Source organism: Dryobates pubescens, chromosome Z (assembly GCF_014839835.1).
Source record: "Dryobates pubescens isolate bDryPub1 chromosome Z, bDryPub1.pri, whole genome shotgun sequence".
Classification (NCBI taxonomy): Eukaryota; Metazoa; Chordata; class Aves; order Piciformes; family Picidae; genus Dryobates; species Dryobates pubescens.
In genome coordinates, this window is record NC_071657.1 from 12,005,268 (window position 1) to 12,030,021 (window position 24,754).

Sequence of the window (24,754 nt, forward strand, 5' to 3'; positions counted from 1 at the left end):
GTGATAAAATCAGGAGGGTTGAGGAAACGTAATAGGTATTTCTGCATTGCAAATTAACTCTTTCATATTAAATGCCATTAGAGACTAGTAGACTGCTTTCATGGAAAAGAATACTGCCATGTACCGTGAGAGTAAGTGTATAGATAATGACAAGTCATGTTGATTTAAATTTACACTTTTCAGACTTCAATCTTGCCTGCTGTTCTACTGTTACAGTTCATTGCTGTACTTTGGTGAGTCCTCAAGGCTAACAGTCTTGAAGAAAATCCAGTTTAGAAAACAACTAACAGCTATTAAGCAACTAGAGGGCACAGAATGAGAAGACCTGGATTTTACTCTCCTATCTGATCCTGACTTGCTGCATGACTGAATAAAAAACTTATCCATGCCTCTACCCTACCTTAATGTGCATCTCCTAAGACTGTGATGAGGTTTAATTAATTAATGACTATAAACTTTTCAAAAGCCTAGGGACAGAAAGACTATGGAAATGAAAATTATTAATAATATTTTCCTGCATACAGAGGCACAGAGGGACGTACATATTTGACACACGAAGAGACAAAAACATACACAACACATTTGCACGTAACTTCTGACTCCCGAGAAACAGCAATATGGAAACACGCAATGAAGAAATAAATGCTACAAATCTCTAGAGATCCTTCATTTCCTGTGTAGGCAGCTCTGATACTGCCTCCCCTTTACATCATATCTTTAAGATTACAAATCACGCTTCTTTAACAATATTATAAAAATAAATTTCTCTTACCCTCAGCCCCTGCTCCATAGACAAGCAGAGGACCTGCCAGGGTGCTGTGTACCTGAACATGTTTGGCCCCTTCCGTAGACAGACTAAATAGCAAAAGGCACAGAAGTCTCTCAGGTCTCCTGGATGCTTTTCATCTGAGAGATGCTTAAATTGAAAGAAATCCTCTAGTTGTGCTCTTCAAGGACCCCTCAGGAAGACTCTAAGACAGCACTACAGCCATTCCACTTGCACCCTGAGGAACTGAATAACTAATTCAATAAGAGGCTTTTTTCTTGGGAAGAGCTTAGCTCAAACTGAATTAGCACAAATAGGATGATAACCTTTGAACCTCCCACTCCTCCTCTCAGAGGAGCTGAGGGTGGAGAGGACGTCAGGGCAGGGTCTCTCCCTCCCCTGCAAATCTCAAGTTTGTTTGTATTTCCGCTGCTGGCATTCAGCTCTGCTTCACAACTCCAGAAGCAGTTATCATATATCATCTGTAGTTTTGCACTTTTTTCCCCTTTTTCTTTCTTTCTTTCTTTCTTTCTTTCCCCCCCCCCCCCCCCCCCCCTTTTCTTTTCTTTCTGTTATCTTTTAGCCCAGCTCAAAGGAAATCGCTTTTCCTTCTGTCAGGAGGGATTCCCCTTACCTGTATCCAGTGTCCTGACCTCTACTTGGCAATTTTCATGATTTTGCTGAATAAATTCTCACAGAAACTGCTATATGCACTCTGACAATAAAATACAGAATACAGAATTAACCAGGTTGGAAAAGACCTTTGAGATCATCAAGTCCAACCTACTACTTAACACCATCTAATCAACTAAACCATGGCACTAAGTGCCTCATCCAGTCTCTTTTTAAATGCTTCCAGTGATGGTGACTCCACCACCTCTCTGGGCAGCCCATTCCAATGGCCAATCACTCTTTCTGTGAAGAATTTCTTCTTAACATCCAGCCTAAACCTCCCCTGGTGCAGCTTGAGACTGTGTCCTCTCATTCTGTCACAGGTTGCCTGGGAGAAGAAACTGACCCCTACCTGGCTATGACCACCCTTCAGGCAGTTGTAGATGGCAGTAAGGTCTCCCCCTGAGCCTCCTGCTTGCCAGGCTAAACAACCCCAGCTCCCTCAGCCTCTCCTCATAGGGATACCACTCTAAATGAGACTGAAAGGGTTAATCCAAAATACACTGAAGTGAGCTCTGAAGCATTGGACATATGACATACTAAAGCCTTGATGGTGGTTAAGTTTTCCTTAATGGACTGTCAGATTTTCAGTCAGCAACCAAGACCTAGTCTGCAAGAGATAAAACTGCTAAAAGAATTATTTTCTATGTTTACGTTATTTTGATGATGAACTGAAATGGTACTTGTGTACCCTACTGCTGTTCACAGAACTGTGAGATATTGTATGCACACCATGGCTGTGTTTGCTTTCTTTGATGGCAGTTGTTTGTACTCACAAATCACCACCAATGGAAATTCAGCCACACAGATCAAGTAATGATCTAAACCTTCATTTTGGGCTTTTTCCTTCAGCAGAGGGAAAAGTAATTCTAAATTTATATTAACTCAAATCTGACTCAGTGATCCCCAGTACTTTCATCTCCAGCATTTGTACTGCTGCAATCCCATCCAAATAAATTGAAGTGATGCAGGAAGAGCTGTGAAAGACTCAACCATGCAGCTACTTCTATCAGAGAACTGAGTTGTCTGCACACACTGCTGCTCCACCATTACCTCACTGTGCTGAAAACAGCCACAGTGCAGTCCTCCAAGTTCTGTTACAGCATAAACACTAGGAGAAGCACTCTCACACACTCAGTAGTTTTATTAAAAAATTCTCTGAGAAAATGTATCTCCTTATAAAGATTTTGTCTTTCTTCACAGTGAAGTGATAGGCAGCCATGATGAAACCTGGACAAGTACTAAAGTCCTGATTTCACCAAGTATTTGGCAAAAAACAAGAATGCTCCTGAGCCTCAGCTCAGATAGGATTTTGGTGACAAGCAGCCATTCCATACATGGCCAGATGTGAAAATAACTGCCATGGAATGGGAATAAACCTGTCCACAGGCATCTTTATCTTCTAGCCTTTTAGTATCTTCTTTTGTTTTATTTTGTTTTGTTGTTGTTGTTAAAGGTTCTACGCCTGTGTCTGTATCACAGGGATTTCTGATGGTAAATGAACATACTCAAATAGAATGGATCAACCTAAGTATTAAGATATGATTCTGCAGACTTAAGATTCTGCAGAACTAAGTCTGCCACAACAACTGAAGCCTAGGAGATCATAAGGAAAATACTAATGACAAAATGTTTTGGCCTTATATGAATTATTAAGCAAACTTCTTAGAAAGACCACCTCAGATCTTTGATTTTCCTGGTGGATGACCTGAGTGTTCTTGAAAGCTCAGAAACTGCTAGCCAAAACCACTGTGATGTATCAGCCATATAGAATAGTTAATTAACTATGAAGCACAAATTAAAACTTCTTTTACATTAAGGAATATCCATGCAGGTAAACAGTTAAAAAGACATAATCCAAACTTTCATGATCTCACACCCAGGAAAACATGACCTGCTTGTTATCTGAAAAGGTTAGCTTCCTTTTTCCCTTTTCATTTTGGCCTGTCTCCCCTCTCTTTTTAAAAATAAGACAAAACCAACCAACCAACCAAAACACAACAGTAATAATAACAAAAAAACACCCACAAACCAACACAAACAAAAAAACCCAACCAAACCAAACAAAGAAAAATGCCCCCCCCCCCCCCCCCCCGATTATTGAAGCAGCTTTACCCCCCCAGATGAATTTAACTGAGATGACATTGCTGCTGATGTAATGAAATTAATATAAACATTCCCATACCAAGCTCAGACAGTTAATGCAATTGTTGACTTGTCTTCAAGGAGAAACAGTGAATAGATATGCTAAAGGGAAGCCACAGAGTTATGACTCTGCTACCCACGCTGGGGTCTACTGAGACTGACAGTAGAGAATGCCCACTGTGCTGAAAGCCCATCCTTTTTCCCTCTTACCAGAAATCATTAACACCAAAGGAGAGCTTTCCAGGACTCAGTCAGAAGTTGAAATATTAACCCTCATAGCATTTCTCTCCAGCAGGTCGTTTTTAGAAGAGTTAGTGTGGAAATCTTGGCCACAGTAGTCAGGATTTACAGTAGCAATGCAAGATGCGATTGGTCCTCACTGGAGAATGCAAAGCATGTACCAACAAATGCCACACCCACATTATGTGGTTTGTGCTTCTTAAGTAAGGGTCATTCAACTTCCTGTGAGTCTCTGACAGCACAGGATTTACCAGTGCTGCCTTTCTACGCCTCCTTTTATTTCCCAATAAATACAAAGTGTTTAGATAAGGTTAAGAATTTACTCAAGCTGATGAAGCCTTAAAAGTTGTTTGTCTTCCATTTGTCTATGACTAAAGAAGATGAGACACTGCATTAGAGAGATGAAGCCTCCTGCTGTGAAAAATGCATGTGGCTAAAATACTAGACTGGAATGTGAGATCAAATCCAATCCCAGGCTCTGACATCTTGGAGAAAAAAAAATCACTTCATCTCACAGTGCCTTTTATCAGAAAGGTACTTACAGCATATTTTGCAAGTTGTGTGCAACAAAGTGTTCTTATGAGCATACTTGTGAATTAATTTCCTTCTTTGAAGAATGCAAGGAAAATAATCTTTCACATAAAATCAGCATGGGAGAGCACCCTTATTGTATCTTTTTAAAATTTTGGTAGGCAAAGGACCCAAAAGGAAAAGATGGCCAAGATTTTAATTTTCCATCTTATGCCCTGTTAAAATGGTTCAGTTAATCTTCCTGGTCCCTCAGTGTTCCACTGAAATGCCACGTCTCATGCAGCAGAATATATTGCAGATACAGTTTCAGCGGCATGAGGAAGGCCTTCTCTCCCCTTCCTCTGCTCAATGATTCTGGCATTTGACACCAAGATGTTTGAAATTTCCAAAAATGCCTTTGGTTTTGTCCATGCTGTATGCGATGTGCAAACACAACACATCACTACGCTGTTTTTCCCTTAAAAAAGGTAGAAAACTGGATTGGTGTCTGTTGTACACAATATAGCCTGGCTGGCACCGAATATTGCAAAGGTTCTATCAGTCCTGGAAATGAGCACTCAAAGTCTTTAAGTAATTGCAGGCTTTGACAACAGCAAAATACATGGTTTGTATTTGGACAGAAGTACTTAGGAGTCCAATACTGCCTAGCTTCAATCTGTAATTACCGAACCTCATGAGCACAGTACTGCAGCAACTGCAGGACTGAATACAAATGCCCAAGAATCCACTGTGGTTAGCTCCTCAAGAAAGAATGACAAGTATTTCTTGTATTTGTTGCTTTCTAAAGTATTAACATTACTACTGTTACTATGGTTCTACTGAACTGCTTCTTCCTACAGCAAGAGCCTTCCTAGAGGAACAAAGACATGGGTTTCCCTTCCTACCTCCTAGTTGGAAAGGAGTGATCTAGAAATTATACATCAGCCAGTCTCTAAATCTTCTGATTTAAATTTATCACCTTGTTCATCTCACCTCTTCTGTTGCACATCATTTTATTGTCCTCATTTTATATGTGACACATGAGAGGTTAAATTAAAAGTTGTATCTATAACCGGACAAACCATACGAGATCTGAGACAGTACACCAAAAAAATGTGACATTAGCAATATGAGGAGCCTGTCTTTTCTAATCACACACTGTATTTCCATGTACATCCCAAAACATTGATAAAAAAGGGTAAAGTTTTATCTGAGGCCCTGATGGAAAGCCTGTGGCTTAACATGGAAGAAAGTCAAATTATCATGCATGTGAGATGATGATTCAGTGCTGAGGCCCGGGGAGTTGGAACTGGGTGATCTTTGAGGTCCCTTCCAACCCTGACAATTCTGCGATTGTTTTGGTCAGTCTTATAAAAGATGTTGCTGCTTTCTACCATAACCTAACTCCCTTGTTGCCTGGTAAACCTCTGCTGATACAATACTGCTACTACCATTAAATGTCTATCCTCCTAACCAAAAAGCGCCATCTCTGTGACAACACAGCATGTACTGATTACAACATCAACTGATACTCAGTGCTCCAAGAAATAACACTGGAAGGATTATTTCAAGAAGAGGATAGGGAAGAAGTTGCTTAGTAACAAACGCTTTTCTCAGTACTTAGAAAAGCTCATTGTATCAAGAGAAAAAGCATTTATTCTGAAAAATAACACCAAACCCAGGAGAAAACAAAAAGGCTAACTAGGTGACTATGATCTGGATTAATGTTGTCTGGAAAGATTAGTTCACAAACCCTGCAAAATCTTAAGGAGCACAATTTTCTGCCTTCTGTCTGAAGGGAAAAGCAGTAAGCAAGGGTATAAGAAAAAGGTAGTCTGTCCAAATGCTCTACAACAAAGCTTTACATGTGTGTGGCTCTTTTGGCTACATTTCTCATCAGGAATGCAGTGGATCATGAAGACTTAAGTTCTTACCAGCCACTGGAAGCAAACTTTCCCCTGAACACACCATTCTGTGCACTGTATACTACTGATGATGATACAGAGGCACGAATTACTTTCACATCACATGGAAAATTAATCAGCTTGGTGAAGATCTGGAAGAGCTTACTAGTGTATTGTCAAGCTAGTCACCAAAAATGCAGGAAGAAGACATTTTGCAAGCCACAGTGTGGCTCTGGGTTCTCAGCAGCTTCCATGTTTAAGGCATGAGTCAAAACATGCAGAATTAAATGGGTATCTCAATGTACAGTGCAATGAGCTTTGGACTGGACTCATTCACTGCTATTCACACAGCTCCTCCTAAACAGGAAATCCTGAATTCTCACTCAAATTCTTTTCAAATCAGATCCAACTGCTGCTTGCCCACCTTTTAACCTCTGAAAGACCAAAAGCCAAACACTTTTACAAGTGGGAAAGATGACAAAAATCCTGAAACAATCAGTAGAAGAGGAAACTCCCCTAAATTCTTCACTCTAACAAGGGATTTTTATCTATCTGTCTATCTCTCTACCTACCTACCTACACATACAATCTTCTTAACTCAGTACCTCTGAGACACCAGTATAAAAAGAACAAGAAAAACACTTTCATATCAGAAGGTACTGTGGATGGATGTAAGTTGGCTGCTTTGAAGGATACTGAGTAACTGCTTAACAATTCCCCTTCTCAAGCTTTTCTAGGGTGTCCCTCTCTAGGTAACTTGTTCCTGGGCTGTCTACACAAGAGGTGATGCACTAACCATGAAAGTGCAGCCTCTTGTGGTTCGGCAGAAAATATCACAGGCACTTATATCACCACAGAAAAACAGCCCTTTCCTTCACCCAACAGCACTTGTAGTGGTGCTGGCGCTGTGGTACAAAAGGGAAGGGTGAAGAGGGGGAAGTGACTTGTACGTGGCTGGATTCAACTGCCAACTGAACAAACACAAACACTGTTTGTGTACCGTTCAAATCCATGTGCTTTCCATTTGCAGTACCTCAGTCTGCCCTGCAAAAGTGCTGCAGCAACTTCAACAAATGCATGCGAAAAGACTTATGCAAGAAGGAAACAAGATCTCCTGTGTCATCTGGTCCCATCACCAGCCACAGCAGGAAAGCATGTCAGCTTATCCTCCAATAAACTGATTCAAGCTCTGTCTGAAACAGATAGAAACTTTTGTCCCCACTGTTACCATGGAAGTGTTTGAATCTTGAAGGCTGGCCACTAGTTTCCAGTATGCTTCTACTAATGGCTAGATCATGTCTGTTTTGTTCTTTTTCCAGTACTGACCATTAGGTTTAGTAATCTACTGCCCTTCTTGTTTCCTTCTCTGATGCATGTGTAAACTTCTGATATATCCCAGCCTGTATTTACCCAGACTAAACAAGTAAAGCTCCTTTACTCTCAAGTTGCAGGTCAAGCTTTCATCTCCCTGATGTTCACAAAGACACCCCTCCTTGCATATACTGCAGTGTTAAGTCACATTTTTGAAGTGTAAAGTGGCCAGAAATGTACATGGTGTTCCAAGTTTGGTCTTACCAGTGGTGTCTATAATGATCTTCATGTGTCCATATCCCTTTTGGAAGTGCCCTGACTGTAAGCAATCATAGCAGGGGAGGAGAGAAATCCTCTTTGTAGAGCCATATAAGTAATGACAGTCCTCAGGGGACTTGATGGTACATAAAGAAGGTAGTTATACAGAAAGTGGATGGACAAAACCAGCATGTGACACAGGAGATGCTGGCAGTTGGGTGACAATGCAGGAGACACTCACAGTTGTGCTGCTCTCATCCAACAGGATTACACCAATTACAGGAAGACAACAGCTGCAAGCAGATGGGAACTTCAAATACAGACATTTTCTCCAGAACTAGTAGCAGCAGCAACAGCTGTGCTGGAAAGGCAATGAGCTAGTGCACCAAGAAGCCTGCATAGTATGTCGTCCTTCCTGAACCATATTGTATCTCCTCCTCTCAGACAGGCTGACACAATTTCTTACTCGCTATTTTGTCTTCCAGGCTCAACCTACGCTGAGCTAATGAGTGAATGATTAAGCACCAGCCCATGCTACTCTATGCCCTGGATACAATTACCAAAGTTACAGTTCCAAGCTAAAGACTTGCAGCTCATTTCCTTTGCATGAAATGCCATCAGAAAGGAAAAACAAAACTGAAGATGCTCACACAACTGCTTTGTTTACATGGCAGAAAGTTTCAATAACACAGTGGGAAACTCTGGGAGAAAATCTCTTCTCCCTTCCCATCGTTCTCTTTCTGATGCTTGTGCTGGGGCAGCTGACAAAAATCAGCCACAAAATCAGACACTTCTCAGACCACCCATTTCCAGGGACTGCCCTGCCAAGCTTTATTGCAGAATGCAATAAATAATAAATAACTGTCACAAATATGGATCCAAGCCTCCCTGGATTGAGCACCACCACCACCACTCTACCCCTCCATCAGGTCCAGCCCCTGCCATCTCCTGATGGCAGCCTTCTCCCTCCTTGCACTCCAGCCCCTGCTGTGCCCTTGCCTCTCTGCCAACACCTCCTCTTCATGGCCAAGCAGGGCACTGCTGGCACAGAGTCAGGCGTAGGCGAACAGTGCTGACACTATCTGCAGGCTTTCAAAGGCTCTCTGCCCTGTTGATTTCAGGGCTGTGAAGCAGAGAAATCTGTGCTGGCTTTGCAAAGGTTTAACAAAGGTTATTCATGCATGGTCAGGTGAGTCTCGGTACTTGCAGAACACCTATTAGCAGGCTTTTTCTGGGGCTGGGAAGCTGGTTGTGGAGGAAAAATTCTGCTCTAGTCTGATCAGTTGGTCTCCCTCTGTCTGCTAAAATTTCTCATAAAGCCTCCATATGGTTCACCACAAGATCTTTGGGAATGGAAAGAGGGAAATGAGAAAGATGCAGTCCCAATGGGAATTCCCAGAGAGCACCATCTACATGAAGACATTCCCATTTGCAGTCTGTGTGAAGAAGTTCACCAGCCATATGGTATGGTTTTATTATGGCTTCTATGCTACCTTTTATTTTTACTATTTTTTTTTCCCTAGGGGATAGGAGTAACACCATACCATACATATTTGTGCCAAATAATGTGTTGGCTCATACAATTCATTGGAGAAAAACCTGGCAACATGAAACACGACCCTGAAATTTCTCTGCATTTCCTCTAAGCGGGTAGGTTTTTCATCCATAGGCAAAAAGTGTAAGATAAATGGTCTCTAACACAATCAGGGTGAGTCAGGGGAGTATGGAAGAGCTCCACTCAACCCAAAATCTTAGAAATATGCAGTGTTTTAGCTTCAAACCTTTCAACTCCTTCATGATTTCTTCCTACCTTATTCTGATTTTTCATTTTACTGTAGAACAGTGTCTTTTCTTCTCTAGGTTATAGAAACATAGAATGGTTTGGGCTGGAAGAGACCTTAAATACTATCTAGTTCCAACACCAGTGAGCTGCCACAGCTAATGGTCTGTGCCCTGTTCAGGTCTTTGCAAGACTCCCTCTGGCTCCAAAGGATTCATTTAAGTCCTTTATCCTCAGAACAAGACCACTGAAGAACCACTGGCTGATGAATAACAAGAATCTGTGAATTCAGTTCACAGCAAGGCTGCTTGTAGAAGTGCATCTCAAGATCACAAAACCATGGTCTGAACAGCTTGGTTTTCACAGAGGTTAAAAATCAGCTGAACAAATAAATAAAAGCCCAGCCATGTCAAATTCTTCCTTCTATCCTTTCAATTAATAAATATTCCATTTACTTAGCTCTGCCCAAAGTTCACTCCAGATGTGTCAGATATTCTATGTAGAGTTTTGATGAATGCTCAGCATTGCCATAGCCTGCCTCACCATTTCTTCTTCTTCTTTCAATACACAAAATCTTATCCTTTTAAAAATCCTGACAGCTATAACTGCCTCCCACCATGTGCAAAGCAATCAGCTGCCTTAGGGCACACTCTTTTCCTCTAATTCTCCAGTACAATGATTCTTTTCTTCTGCCTTTTAGCCTGATCCCTTTAAAAACTGAGAATTTTTATAACAGGATTTGTACAAATCCTCTCATTTTCTGTTCATTAATTAGTTATAATGAAGCACCCTTTATAGATAAGCTATGAAAAGTTATTGCACTGCCTCTTGAACCCCTAGAGAAATTCTTACACTGAAGGCTTTCTACTAAAGACCATCCACAGCAACTATGGACGCCTGCTCATACACCTCCTCTCCCATCCACTGACAGACAGTAGCCTTTGTTTAGCACTACTAAGCAGCTTCACCCACTTAGTTTTTCCAACAGTATAATCTGAATTTTCTTTATGGTAAATGAAGTTTTTTTCCCTTTGTGGCATTGATTGTATTTAATGAATGTCTGCCCAGAACAGATGGGGGACAAGCTATTCAGAGTTTTCTCTTATACCAGATGTTGCTGCTGTGGGGCACAATTATGGGACATAACCTTTGTAGGGGGAGAGGAGGGGGCAGAAGACCTAGTAACACACAGATGTCTGTGCACACTCACACACAAGTTTGTTTGCACAGAGAGATATGTTCCTGCCTCATGTGCCCACAAGTGGGTTTCTGGTGTGGCAATATGCACTTGTTAACAATAACTTTACGCTGCTTGCAGAAAATTGCACTTTGTGCCTGCTAGGATGGATAAAGGCTGCTATTGCACAAGAGTCTCACTTAAGACATGGAGTGTTTTTAAGAATGAAAGCAGACCAGGCCATTAGCAACTGCCTAGAGACCCAGCAGTGGGACTAATTCCCTGACTAACACACTGTGATGCCTTTGCAGCAATATGTGTTAAATGCTGCTTTTTTGCCCACACTGAGTAGCCACAGTGCATTAAGAAAAAAAATATCTGCTACTGGTATTGAAGTGGTGGCCATAGGGTTATTGCACTTATTGTACTAGCTCCTCCAACCAGCCGTCTGAGTGTTGCACGGATATTAGAAGTGGCTATTCATTAAACAGCCACGAAGGCTCCTTTGGCTCAAGATGCTGAGACCAGCTGTGCCTTCCACAGATGACTGTTATGGCTGAAACAGGATCACTTGAGCACACATGGAGAGGTGCTGATAAATCAGTCTCAAATCCCAGATTCAGGTCAAGAGGCTGCTCCTGTGCATGCAGCAGTTTTGGGCTGAGCTTCGATGTTGTTGCATACCTGTTTTATCACTGCTTCATCTCATTCAAAGTGACCAGCACAACACAAAAAGAAGAAAGATCTGCTAGATTTGAGCAATTCAGATAGAAACTGATCTTATCTACCTTTCACAGATAATCACCAACATTCAGCTAGGATTCAAGCTTCCCTGAACTGGGTGGTGCTGTATGTGGAGAGATACTCTTGTGCTTGGGAAGTAGCTATGCTTCAACTCAAGGTTATTTTGTAAGGTGATAGACTAAACGACTGTTACAGAAGCAATCCATGAAAGTCAAGATTCCTGCAGCTGATCATTCACCTCTCTCTGTAGGTTTATTCAATTATTATTAATTTTTAAAATTTATTTTAAAATCTGGTAGCAAATAGGCAGCTAGAATCTCTTTCTCTGTTGGAGTATAATTTGCCTCTGAGCCTCTGCAGCCTCAACTCCAGAAACCAAGTGGATGTCCACGTGTCTCACCTGGAGCTCTTTGACATAAGCACCAAGCTGGACCATTGTCACTTGCATCTGTGTACTAAATGTTCTTAATGCCTAGACAGGTTCAGTCAGGTCCCAGCCCCATTGCTTGGACTACTTCTTGCTTTATCTGATCAAAGGCTGCTTGTTGCTCAGGAGAGATAATGTGCTTTGGCTGGCTTTGGCTCAGTCTAACTTCTCTGCTCCTTTCTCTTGTCCCTTCTGTACAAGGGGGTAAGGGGGAGGCAGGGAGGGAGAGGCTAGTAGCTTCCCCTGTTCCTTGGCCAGGGGGTCCTGTGCTGTTTATTAATTGTAAATATCTGTAAATATTGTAAATCCTGTATATTTTGTACATATTCAATGAATTCCATTGTAGAGTGTAGATTTTGCTTGCAAATGCAGCTTCATTTGCTTCTAACTGAGTTGGTCTGGCAAAGTTAATGTTGGGGGGGAAACTTCAACCCACTACAAGCATAACAGAGAATGAGGTAAATATGAGGTATGTGATCTGGTATTCAACTGAAAGGTTACAAACAAGAAAGCTGTCAGTTCACTGTGTTTTCTTTCTTCTTAATCTTAAATGCAGCACACTCCTGCCCTCATGCAGAGGAAGAGTGAGATGTGTGCTCCTACTACCATGGCTGTTGGCAAGGAAAGAGAAACACAAACACTCGTCTACCTTGTGTAATTTGCAAACAAAGGTAAAGGACAGGTGAGAGTCAAAGTTGCATTGAAACAGGTGCTTTCATTAGCTGGAGCACCTTTGGACATAACCAGCTGCAGTGCTGGTTCCAAGTAGCAGCCCACCTCTTAAGAGAGTCTGAAGAAACATTTAAAAGGAAACCCTAACACTGATTAGCATTGTTTAAGAATGCCATGTTGAGCCAGAAAGGAAGCAGTCATTTTGTTTCTAAGGAGCACCATCAAAAAAACACCATCAAAACAAGATAAACGTTGCAGCCCAAACAATTTTCTCAGCACGTAACCCCACCTAGGAATTTCTCTTATGAAATCAGGCTGCCCTGTGTTTCCAGGTCCACCCACTAGGAGCAGCCATGCCTGAAAATCTCACCTCCACTCACAGACCACTTATGTGGATGGCCTTTGTGGAAATAAGTGTGAATTTGTGTGTACTGTAAGGCCTGCACACCAGGCTCTGACACCTAGCCCTCACAAACCAAGACCATGGAAGTGCCCTTGGAAGGAGAAAACCTCTCACTGCACAAAGTATATTTGAAGATTACTCCTTGCACCCCACTACTCCACCCAGATTGTTTCAGAGCACTGGGTGGGAAGAAGGCAGGGACAGCCTGGAGGGAGATGTGCTTAGCCCACCCAAAGGATGTCCTGAAGGCACAGCAACACTTTTGCAGCCTCTCCTGCGCACTCACTGCTGTCCTCTGCCTGGAGGTCACAGGATTACTCGTGCTCCTTCTACACTGCTCTCTGCAAGTTATTCTCCATGAAGCAGGTCTTATAAAATCATAGAATTATAAGGATTGGAAGGGACCTCAAGGATCATCTGGTTCCACCCCCTGTGCCATGAGCAGGGACACTCCACACTGGAGCAGCTTTCTCAGAGCCACATCCAGCCTGGCCTTAAAAACCTCCAGTATAGAGCTTCTACCACCTCCCTGGGCAACCTGTTCCAGGGTCTCACCACCCTCATGGGGAAAAATTTCTTCCTAACATCCAATCTGAATCTACCCATTTCTATTTTTGTTCCATTACCCCTAGTCCTATCATTACCTGACACCCTAGAAAGTCCCACTCCAGCTTTCTTGTAGATCCCTTTAAGATACTAGAAGGACACAATTAGGTCTCCTCGGAGCCTTCTCTTTTCCACACGGAATAGCCCCAACTCTTTCAGCCTGTCCTCACAGGCGAGGTGCTCCAGCACTCTGATCATCCTCATGGCCCTTCTCTGGACATGTTCCAGCATGTCCAGATCTTTCCTGTAACAGAGGCTCCAGAACTGGATGTACAGAACTCCAGGTGGGGTCTCACCAGAGTGGAGTAGAGGGGGAGAGTCACCTCCCTTGACTTGCTGACTATGCTTCTCTTGATGCAGCCCAGGACATGATGGGCTTTCTGAGCTGCAAGTGCAGGCTGTTGGCTCATGCTGAGCTTCTCATTTACCAGAACCCCCTTTTTTATTAGTGATGTTGCACAGAGCCTGGGATAAATGCAACCTTTTTGCTGTTTAACAGATCTCTGGTGGAACTAGGTCCACAGAAATGAGTTGCAATGCAAAAGCATAGGTTACCAACACAAGCCTGTGAACCAGACAGCAAGCAACAAGCAGCGGGGAAACACCATTGTCTTCAGAGATAGTAAAATTACCTTACTGCCACCATCTTTGCTCTCTGAGATGTTATTTCCCAGATTTTTATGTTTCTCCAGTTGTTTCTCTCCTAATGCAATGGACAAATGCCTTCCTGAAAGACTATCCAACCCCATTTTATGCTGCCAAAAAGGCTCACACAGACATTATGCCCAAACCATTTCTGTGTTTCGCTTTCCCATCTCTACTTTTTCTTTAAACAGTTGTGGCTTGGTTCTAATGGTGCTTTTACTCCTGTGTGGCAAAGGAAAGTCAAGGTCAATACAAAGCTTCTTTGTGCAGTTAATAGAAACACTTTTTTTTCCCTTCTTCCCCTATTACAATCAAGCAATGAGGTGTTCGCCTTCAAATGCTGGTGAGAAAGAGCAAGAAATGAGGCGCATGAAACAAAATCACCACTTGTTCTTTTCTTGCAGTAGCCCTCCCTGGCTGTCGTTGAACTTAGCATATTTCCTTAGTTCTAGTTGGTTAGGGATGGAAATCTTCCTGGGCAGGAAGGCTGCAAGAATTGCTTCTTGAGAGCTTCCTCTTAGATATACACCCTGCTCCATGATAGAACAATTTCAGAAGTCTGGGATGCCATGGACATGCTGGGAACATGTTTTCCCCCTTCCCCCAATTACAGATGGAAGCAACAGAGGGAAACTGGAGCAAGCATCACAGGTGTGGAAGAGCCAGAAAGGAACAGACACAGCAACCTCCCATCAGAAATGAAGGCTGATGTTAAGATTGTGGAGATATACAAGCAGAGGAAAAGGGAGTTCATGGCATTCAGTTTTGTAATTGTTTGTAGTCTTCACTAAGATATTAAAGAATTCCAGACAGCTGGAGGTAAGCCATTGTGCAATTCAAGTTAAAACCAAACAGAAAGTGGGGAACATATCCCAGTGTATGGCTCTTGGCTGAGCCTTCTCTGTTTGTGGGGGCTATAAATCTTTCTGATAATATCACTGCAGTTTTCCCTGATAACCATTGGGTCTGAGAAGACAATTGTCTTTGGCCAGAAGGAAAAGAAATGGAGGACAGATCAGCACAAATACTTACTCTGAAGGATACTAATGAAGAGCAACTTATTGTGTCCGGCCTTCATACATGTTAGTGGAAAAAACAAACACAGAAAATACCTTCTTCCTTATAATAGACTCTTGAATTCACCCCTGAAGTATCAGACTGGTTTATTAGCACAATTAGATTATACATTGTGTTGCTCTGCAGGTAGAACTACTTGGCATCTTTTCCTCTCATTAAAGAGCATTGCTCACAGCTCAGGGTGTCAGCACTTTCATCAAGGCCACCATTTTGTGTTTTCCTGGTTCTTCGTGGATGTGTGAGTGCTGGAAAATGCTCAGAGGAGATTCAACAGTGCTGATACAACTGCTGAGTGGATCCCTGCTGTGAACAGCCTGGGCACTGCCCAAGTTGTTCACAGACAGAGAAGGCACTCAGCACACAAAGGAAAACCCTTTAAGGTGCATGCACCGGGCAGAGTTGGTGGCTAATCAGCTGCACACAACGGCAGTCTCTCATAGGCAGCTCTGTGGTTAAGGATGGCCTTGGGGCATCATGCTACAAAGGGCAGGGTCTTGTGAAATGCTTTACAAGTGGCTCAGCCACCTGTTTAGGAGGGGCAATAGATACTTGAAATGGTAACCTAAGAGTCATGTAAGGAAAGTCATCCAATTCCTCTTGACACCATTTATCAGGCAGTTTTTACCTTTTCACAACTGGCTTATCAGGATGAAAGGCTTGGACAGCACTTCATCACACTTGATAATGTCTGTTATCACCCCATGCTGAGCGCAACCAGGTCTGTTTGCTGAGACAAAAGGAAAGATACTCCCTTTTACTCTAAAGGACAGTTATCAAAGAAACGTTCACACAAAAGGAACAGTGGTTAGTTGCAGTGCAATGAAGGTGTGGGACACTGCTCTGTGTTCAGGTGGAGCTGCTGGAGGTGTTGCTATTCCTCTTGGCATGCAAGGTAAATTGTGAAGGAGCACAGAATGGCTGGGTGCATCTGCTGTGACAGAGACCCATTTGAGGGAGAAACACAGAATACTGTGCCCCACGACTCCCAGCCAAGTCTGCTGAGAAGCTGTTGGTCCATCCCTATTTTTCTCATGCTTTGCTGCTCTGCCAACCAGGACTATGAATTCCTCCAGTTTCACTGGCTTTTCCTAATTGTTCAGGCAGAGGTCTCCGTACCGGAGACAAGAGATGCTGTGTGGTGTATCTTAGAAGCATGATGTGAAGAATCCTTTGCAAAAGCATCAACATTGACAAATTTTGCCTAGTCCATAACCACAATTTATCTCAGTAAACTTGGGAGCAGAATTTCAGCTGACTTCTCTGGGAACACAGCAAAGGCACTGTTGCAATACTAATTAAGAACCTGTGCCCACTATAGTGGGATATTTTACACAGGATGAACAGGTGAAGACAATATGAATGTCAGCGCACTCGTGACACTCCTAGGGCAGACCCACCTGAATTAAAAACAAAAAACGACACAACCAAAAAACAGCTGAAAACAAGAGAGCATCTAAGTAGCCTAAAAGTCCTGCCTGAATATCTACAAGAAGAAACAAGAGAGGATCTAAGTAACAGCCCAAACTCCCCTTGCCTGCCTCCTTTCAGAAGTCAATTCCTGGGGGATGCTGGCTTGTTGGCATTGCAGAGGGACAAGATGAAGGGTGATCCACGTTAAGTAACAACATGTACATGTGGTTTGCTGTCTAGGTTTGTCCTTACTCTCCACACAAATCTTATGCTAAGCACCGTTGACCGTACTACAATTCCCCCAACTGGCATGCAGTGTAAAGCAGCTAGTCCTTCCCTCAGTCCACAGGCATGTGACTGACCTGTGAGACTGCCTCCAAGGTCAAAAGAAAGTCGGGAAGCATTTTTTTAAGTCTTACTAAGGCATATTAATAGCTTAATTTCAACACACAAGGGCCAAGTGCTCTACTGTTCACTGGTCTCACACTGCATTTCACCTTCAGCATCCTCTTCAATTCCTTAAGCTCAGTTAAAAGAGTTTAATATGCATCTATTACTTTTATGATAGGCAAAAAGGTAATTTTTCTTGTGCTTTTAAGGAAAATACATATGCTATTTTTAAAAAGTATATATTGATGGGGGTAATGTATGAAAAGAAAGGGAGGTACTCCTGAAAGATTATGTGAAGTAATGCATGAGACAGAAGATCTTACTTAAAAGAATAACTATGTGCATACAAATCTGAATTATGATCTTGTTTATATTAAGCTGTCATGGATACTTAGTGCATAAGTAACCTAGAAAAAGGCTGTATCTTCTTGAGACAGTTCTTGTTTTGAAAACATGTAACAGTATGACTAAAATGAAGTAATTCTGCAGAGAAACACTTATACAGTATCACAGTATAACTAAGGTTGGAAGAGACCCCAAGGATCATCAAGTCCAACCTGTCTCGGTAGACCTCACGACTAGACCATGGCACCAAGTGCCACGTCCAATCTCCTCTTGAACACCTCCAGGGACGGTGACTCCACCACCTCCCTGGGCAGCACATTCCAATGACGAATGACTCGCTCAGTGAAGAACTTTCTCCTCACCTCGAGTCTAAACCTCCCCTGGCGCAGCTTGAGACTGTGTCCCCTTGTTCTGGCACTGGTTGCCTGGGAGAAGAGACCAACCCCTTCCTGGTTACAACCACCTTTCAGGTATTTGTAGAGGGCAATGAGGTCACCCCTGATCCTTCTCTTCTCCAGGCTAAACAATCCCAGCTCCCTCAGCCTCTCCTCATAGGGCTTGTGCTCAAGGCCTCTCACCAGCCTTGTTGCCCTTCTCTGGACATGGTCAAGTGTCTCGATGTCTTTCTTAAACTGAGGGGCCCAGAACTGGACACAGGACTCAAGGTGTAGCCTAACCAATGCAGAGTACAGGGGCACAATGACCTCCCTGCTCCTGCTGGCCACACTATTCCTAATACAGGCCAGGATGCCATTGGCCTTCTTGGCCAGCTGGGCACACTGCTGGCTCATGTTTAGGCGGGTGTCAATCAGCACCCCCAGGTCCCTCTCTGTTTGGGCGCTCTCCAGCCACTCTGACCCCAGCCTGTAGCTCTGCATGGGGTTGCTGTGGCCAAAGTGCAGCACCCAGCACTTGGACTTGTTAAATGCCATGCCATTGGACTCTGCCCATCTGTCCAGTCGGTCGAGGTCCCTCTGCAGAGCCTTTCTACCCTCTAACTGACTAACATCTGTTCCCAACTTGGTGTCATCTGCAAACTTGCTGATGACTGACTGAACCCGCTCATCCAGATCATCAATGAAGATGTTAAAGAGGACGGGGCCCAGCACTGATCCCTGGGGGACATATTCCCAGACAGGTCTTGAATCAGCTAAATTAAAAGCCTAAATGACGAGGTTCACTGTTTCTCACAAACTTGCCAGTTGTACTAAGAAAGTACTTTTGTCATTTGTTTGGTTTCTGTTTGGTTTTGTTTCTCTTTTTTTTGTCCCCTTCTTCTCTTGGGTCATATCAATATAATACTTAGATCTAAGAAAATTTAATCTCATTTTCCCTGTCCCACTTCCAGTCCTTATCTTATAAACAAGAAGCAAGTAAGTGAAGTCCAAAAAAGATAGGAGAAAGCTTCTATCTATCCTTGAGATGCACTGCTGATCTTTCCTGCCTGCCCAAGTGTTTTCATCCAGTCTTGCTGAAGCTGAAGCTGATAGGGGTAAGAAACACTTACTGACTTTTTTCCTGTCTCATTATATTCCTCCTTGCTCATTTTACAATTTGTATCTGCCTTAAACTGTACACTTTGATGGTGGTGTGCCCGATTCAAAGCAAATACCACTTGGAACTGCAAGGGAAGCAAAAATGAGTGTATAAAGCACAGCACCACCTCCCAGTGAATGAGGCAGAAGACAGGAATGGTTTAAATCTTTGTGTCTCAAAGGAACATCCCCAGGGACAGACTCTGCGCTATACTCCTTGGAATGTCTCCCTTGCTTTGAAAGTCCTTTCAACAAGGCACAGGTAACCAAGGAGCCTCGAAACTTCCATGCTTCAGTGCTGGTATGCAAGTAGCTTTTGTAAATGATTTTATTATTTCTTCTGGCACATGTATGTTCAAATCCTTCACTTGAAAAGAGGTGAGCTATCTTTTATCTATCACTTAAATGTTGTGTAACAAAGGGCACATGCCCCTCTCCTAACCAGGAGGAAGCATGGAGCTCAGCTCCAGCTTGTACTAGCTGATACACAGGTGCTTGTGAGTACCTCCTTACTCTAGGATAACGAGTTAACAGAAGCATTTGCTCCCTGATTTTCCATGAAATGATTTTGAGTGGAAAAGAGCTTTTGTAAATCTGTACATGAACTACAGTCTTGAATCGGAAAAAGGTGTGGTTTGTGCTGAGAACAAAGCCTGGCTGTGATCTAGCTGCCTTGCCTGGAAGTACTCTGGAGGGAACCAAGCTGCATGAATCAACAGTCTGGTTATTCAGTGTGATAGATCACCATGGTGGCTTTTTTGTCTGTTTGTTTTGTTTGTTTGTTGTTGTTTGGGTGGTTTTTTTTCATGACTATGTTTAACTTCTTCCAGAGTCAGATACACTATAGGAAAAAACAAACAAAATCCAAACCCAAACAAACAAGAAAAGCAAAACAAAGACAAGGAAGAAAGATATGGACAATAACAAGAAAGCTAAAGATGCTCATGGAAAGATGCAATTATGTTGTATCCAGCCAACCTTCCACCTCTTCTTTACTTGAGCCCTCTGACAATGTTGAAAGCATTTTTAAGTTTCTAATATTTCAGTGTCTGAATGACAGCATCACTCTTGGCTATTTGATTTTCACAAGACATAAGAAGATGAGCCTCCCTAAAAGTGAAACCCTGAATGTTTAACACTGGTGTGATACAGATTGTGAAAACTTTTTGCTGCATGAAGCACTGCTAGCAAGTTGTCCTCCTCCCTGAGCTCTCCAACATGCCACCATTCCCACTGTCTTTCTATCCAAAAGAGACCCAGTATAGGGTTATCATTCCCAATCTCAAAAAGCACTGTTTCCACTAGTCCATCAGGTCTCATTTTAGAGGATCACATATGCTTGATAGAGGTCTCTATGTATATACTGTGATGTCTCTTGCACTACTTAAGGTATTAGCTTACTATGAATCTTACTCCTGGCAGCTCCTTTCATCTCCTCTAGATCTTGTTATAACTGCAACATCTTTTATGTCACCTCCCACACACTGAACAATCCTCCAACGAAATACAATAGCCAAAACTATTCCCTTCAACAGCTCCTGGAAATTTCCAATGATTCCTGCCACAATAGCACCTCATTCTGTCAAAGCAACAGGCAGCCAAAAACCTGTTCTGAAATGGCCATTTGAAATGAAGAGGTGCTTCTGCCTGCCCTGTGTGAACCTGTAGTGCTGGTAAACAACATGGTATGATGGTAACATGTATTTTCTGATGTCCTGTCTGGGAATTAGCTGCAAAGTGCCAATGCATCATATAAACATGCATAATACAACCTTTAACCTCAGCTGGCCCTGAACCCTCCTCACTTACAAGCCCAGAATATTATGCATCACACAAAATGCACTCTGCAATGCAGAAGGAATGTCTATTTGTTCATATAGCAAAGGATGTCTACACTTTGTGATGTGATAGACAGGCTTCCAATTATATGTCAGGATATGATCCTCTTGTAACCAACATCAAGCTGCCCATCTTAACTTGTTTTGCATTGTCTCATTGTACTTCCCCCCCATCACATTTTGGATATGTGTTTGGGCTTGTGGGAGACCACATAAACATCACCTATCACCTAACTCAAAAGATGGAGGGGGCAGACATGCACACACAACAGAGGGATGGCATGCATTTTGTTGTATGACTGGTGTGCTTCAAGATGTGTGTGACAAACTAAAGAATCCATGGTCCCCCTGCACAGAAGGGTGTAAACTATCAAAGCCACACGCCCATATGAAGGAGACAAGTTGGCTGCACAGCGCCATGAGTGGCTCCAAGGGACATGTCACATCCCGCTCTTGCTAGAACCATCTGTGCCTGGGGGACAATCTCGACCACCCCCCTTGATGCATCAGAAACATTCAAGCTCTCCCTGTCCAATCCACCTGACCTGCCATGAACCTCATCTTTTGCAGGAAGGGTCAGCTGCAGGTTAAGTAGACTATACTAACAACTGCTGTTAACTATTGATGGCGTTTAGTCAACCCTGAATCTGTAAGAGATTCAAGGGCCCTTTCAAAACTGCTCCACCTCCCTGGAAGCAGGCACCAGCAAAGTGCTACTCTCGGTCTGCCAAGAACAGGTGTTATATTTGTTGAAAACAACTTAAAGGCAAAAGATGCATTAACATTCTTGCACAAAGCCAACAGTTCCCTCCAACAGACTTATAAAACCTTTCTGACCAAACCAAACCAAACAAAACCAAAAGTGCCTCAGCCCCACAGGCAATTAAGTCCTGCCTAAGAGACATTTCCATTCCTGCATTTTTGAGCGATGCAAGAATAAGAGAACACTGAACAATTTAATGGACTTTACAACTCATAGGTGTAAATCTAGTGTAATAATCAGATCATAACTCCTTGAGGGTGCATGGATAACAACTCAGAAAACATGTTTCCTGTGGAAACTGAACTTACCTGCTACAGCAAAGTGCAGTAGGCTTTATATTTAAAGTGGCCTCAATGACAAATTATTCTACTTAAAAATACCATGTTTGTTCCTAACTGGAAATAAAATGTTCTGCAAGACTATGCTTTCAGAATGCTTTAAGTTAGAGGAAAATTGTCATGTGCATCAATCAGAACTACTACATGAAAACCTCAGAAATCAAGTGTGTATATATCAGTGATCTCTGTATGGCCATGTTTAGCCCTCCAAAAGCAAACTGTGCAGCTCTGAAGTATGCTAATAAGAACTGAGGATGCTGTGTGCAAAAACAGAACATGACCCAGAATTTGTAAAGGTAATACTATGGAATAAATTTAGTTTTATAATGTTAAACAGATGTGACCAAATGATTAGTGGAAAACCCAAAGGCAAAACATTTTGTCTTGACCTATTTCTGTTCTCAAATGCATTTTGAAAACTCCTTCTGGCTATATCTTTACATATAAATTTAGAGATCTTAGCCATGTGCCACAGTTCTGTCTCTCCTATTTCAAAGAACAATACAGAATATGCATGACAAAACTTGTGCTCAAAGTACTCCAACAGCAATTCTAAATGGTGCATGATTCTGTATTTTAACAAAGCTTTCCCTCTGGACTGGATAAGATATAGGTAATGAGCAGGGATTATCTGGGAGGTCTGTCTCACTGCCTAACACAACAGTAATAGTTTGCTGTTAAATTCTGTTCCATGAGCACACTGAAAATTGCCAGTGCATGTTCACCACTTGTCCTGTGTGACAACTTGCCTTCAGATCCTTGAGGTCCCTTCCAACCCTAACAATTTTATAATTCTATAATTCATGTATCCTTGAATCAGGATCATGTTGCAATTTTCTCTGTTTGAGGGACACTTGAAATGACAGGACAAGCTTACCAGGTTCATCTTGAATTTGTCATGAAAAGTTCTAGATTTGCTTTCATTTCAGACTGTGGTCAATGGCTTCAGGGCTGTTCAGTTTGGAGAAGAGGAGGCGCTGAAGAGACCCTATTGTGGCCTTCCAGTATCTTAAGGGGGCCTATGAAAAAGCTGGTGAGGGACTTTCTAGGCTGTCAGGTAGTGATAGGACTAGGGGGAATGGAACAAAAATAGAAATGGGTAGATTCAGATTGGATGTTACGAAGAAGTTCTTCCCCTTGAGGGTGGTGAGACACTGGAACAGGTTGCCCAGGGAGGTGGTAGGAGCCTCATCCCTGGAGGTTTTTAAGGCCAGGCTGGATGCAGCTCTGAACAACCTGCTCTAGTGTGAGGTGTCCCTGCCCATGGGAGCGGGGCTGGAAGTGGATGATCCTTGAGGTCCCTTCCAACCCTGACAATTCTATGATTCTATGATTTTTCTCTATTCCAGATTTATAGGCATGATGCCCACAAGAGCCTCTCTATGTTGTACTGAAGGCCCTTCAGGTGCCAAAGGACATACATAACTTATTTATCTTGGGGCCTCCAGGCATATTAAATGCCAAACTTGTCTCTCCTAAAACTGCAGTGCAAAGCCTGTGGATCACTTTCCTTGGGGCATCCTATGGTATAGGAGGCTGTTTGGAGATGGGAACAACCCTGTTGTGTTCCACTCTCTGCAAGCACTGAGAAACATCAGGAAGCTCATGTACAGTCAGCTTAAAATTAAAAGATTTCCCACCATGGTAAGCAACTTTTCTTGCTCTAGTGAAGTTTCTGCAATTGATGATGTTGGATTAATTACAATAACACATAATTACCACAACCTGCCATGTTGGCCAAATGTAAGCTCTTTCTGCTGCAGTATCTCTTCTGTATCTGTGTGTGTTTCTGTAAACTCTAACCAAGCCATTAAGCATAGAAAAGATGGGCTGATAAAAAGCCCCAGAGTAGCTCACATGGGATTTCTGTCATGAAATATGCAGTGCTGTGCAAATATCTAAAGACGCTGAGATGAGAGCCTCTATCACTTGATTAGCCAGAACAGGTTAGCAGCTGGGGCTGCAGGAAAAGGAGGCATGACTCAGCAATCACTGGTTCTCTCCCTCCATCAATCCTGTGTTCATTTAAGTTTTCTTAATGTCTGCCTGGCATTTTGGTGAAGAGGGAGGTATAGGGAATTTAGATCAGTAAACCCAGTAATGGTACATGGAATACTCACAGTACTGAGAAAGAAAACACAATTTTACTGTTCTTCAAGCCATGAAAGGCACTTAGAAGAGTTTTTAATTTCATTCTTCCTATTAAGTAAAAGAAGGACACACTTGAAAAAAAAATTAAAAACTTGCTTTTTCACAGTATCTCATGGATTACATTTTAGTTTTTAAAACCTAAAACTGAAGTTTTTGCTTCTTCCCTAAACAAGCTCCTGAAGTTGATGAGGTTCAGACAAACATTGTTGATTTTTATATACTTCACCATCAAAGTAATTCACAAATTATTTGAGACCTGCAAAGACTGAGAGATTGCTCTATGCAAAAAAGTCAGATTGTGGATCACTGTATTTCTTGATTTTGAGAGAGTCCCTGAAAAAAAAAAAATGAGCATCTGAGATAAATATTTCTAGATTTATTTAATTTATAACTAGTAAAATAAAAATGTCCCAGAAAATAGCAATTTTTTAAAGTCCTAACCTTTCTAAAAAATAAAATAAAACAAAAGAAAGAAAAAAGATGGCAAGCTGTGCAGGAAGAGAGCAGACTGTTTTGTGTTTGCACAATACGAAACACATTACTTTGAGTCTAACAAAAACATAATATAATTTCCTCTGACAGGTTTTATCTTGCATTTTCCCATATCTGAGCTGATTCTACACCCCCCCCCCACCCCCACCCCCCTC

General features: G+C 42.3%; 1 protein-coding gene across 10 annotated transcripts in view; it reads right to left on the reverse strand.

Annotated features, from left to right (window-relative positions):
- The window catches only part of PALM2AKAP2 (PALM2 and AKAP2 fusion), a 298,140-nt gene that overhangs the window by 59,380 nt on the left and 214,006 nt on the right, over window positions 1–24,754 (reverse strand). For 3 of the 10 annotated variants that reach the window (XM_054177884.1, XM_054177883.1, XM_054177881.1), the window contains exon 1: window positions 773–1,004. The exons of the other annotated variants lie outside the window; for them this stretch is intronic. In XM_054177884.1, coding sequence (XP_054033859.1) covers window positions 773–832 — 60 coding nt within the window. In that variant the 5' untranslated portion in view covers window positions 833–1,004. Of the gene's footprint in view, window positions 1–772; window positions 1,005–24,754 lie in introns of those variants that run through there. 10 annotated transcript variants of the gene reach the window in all.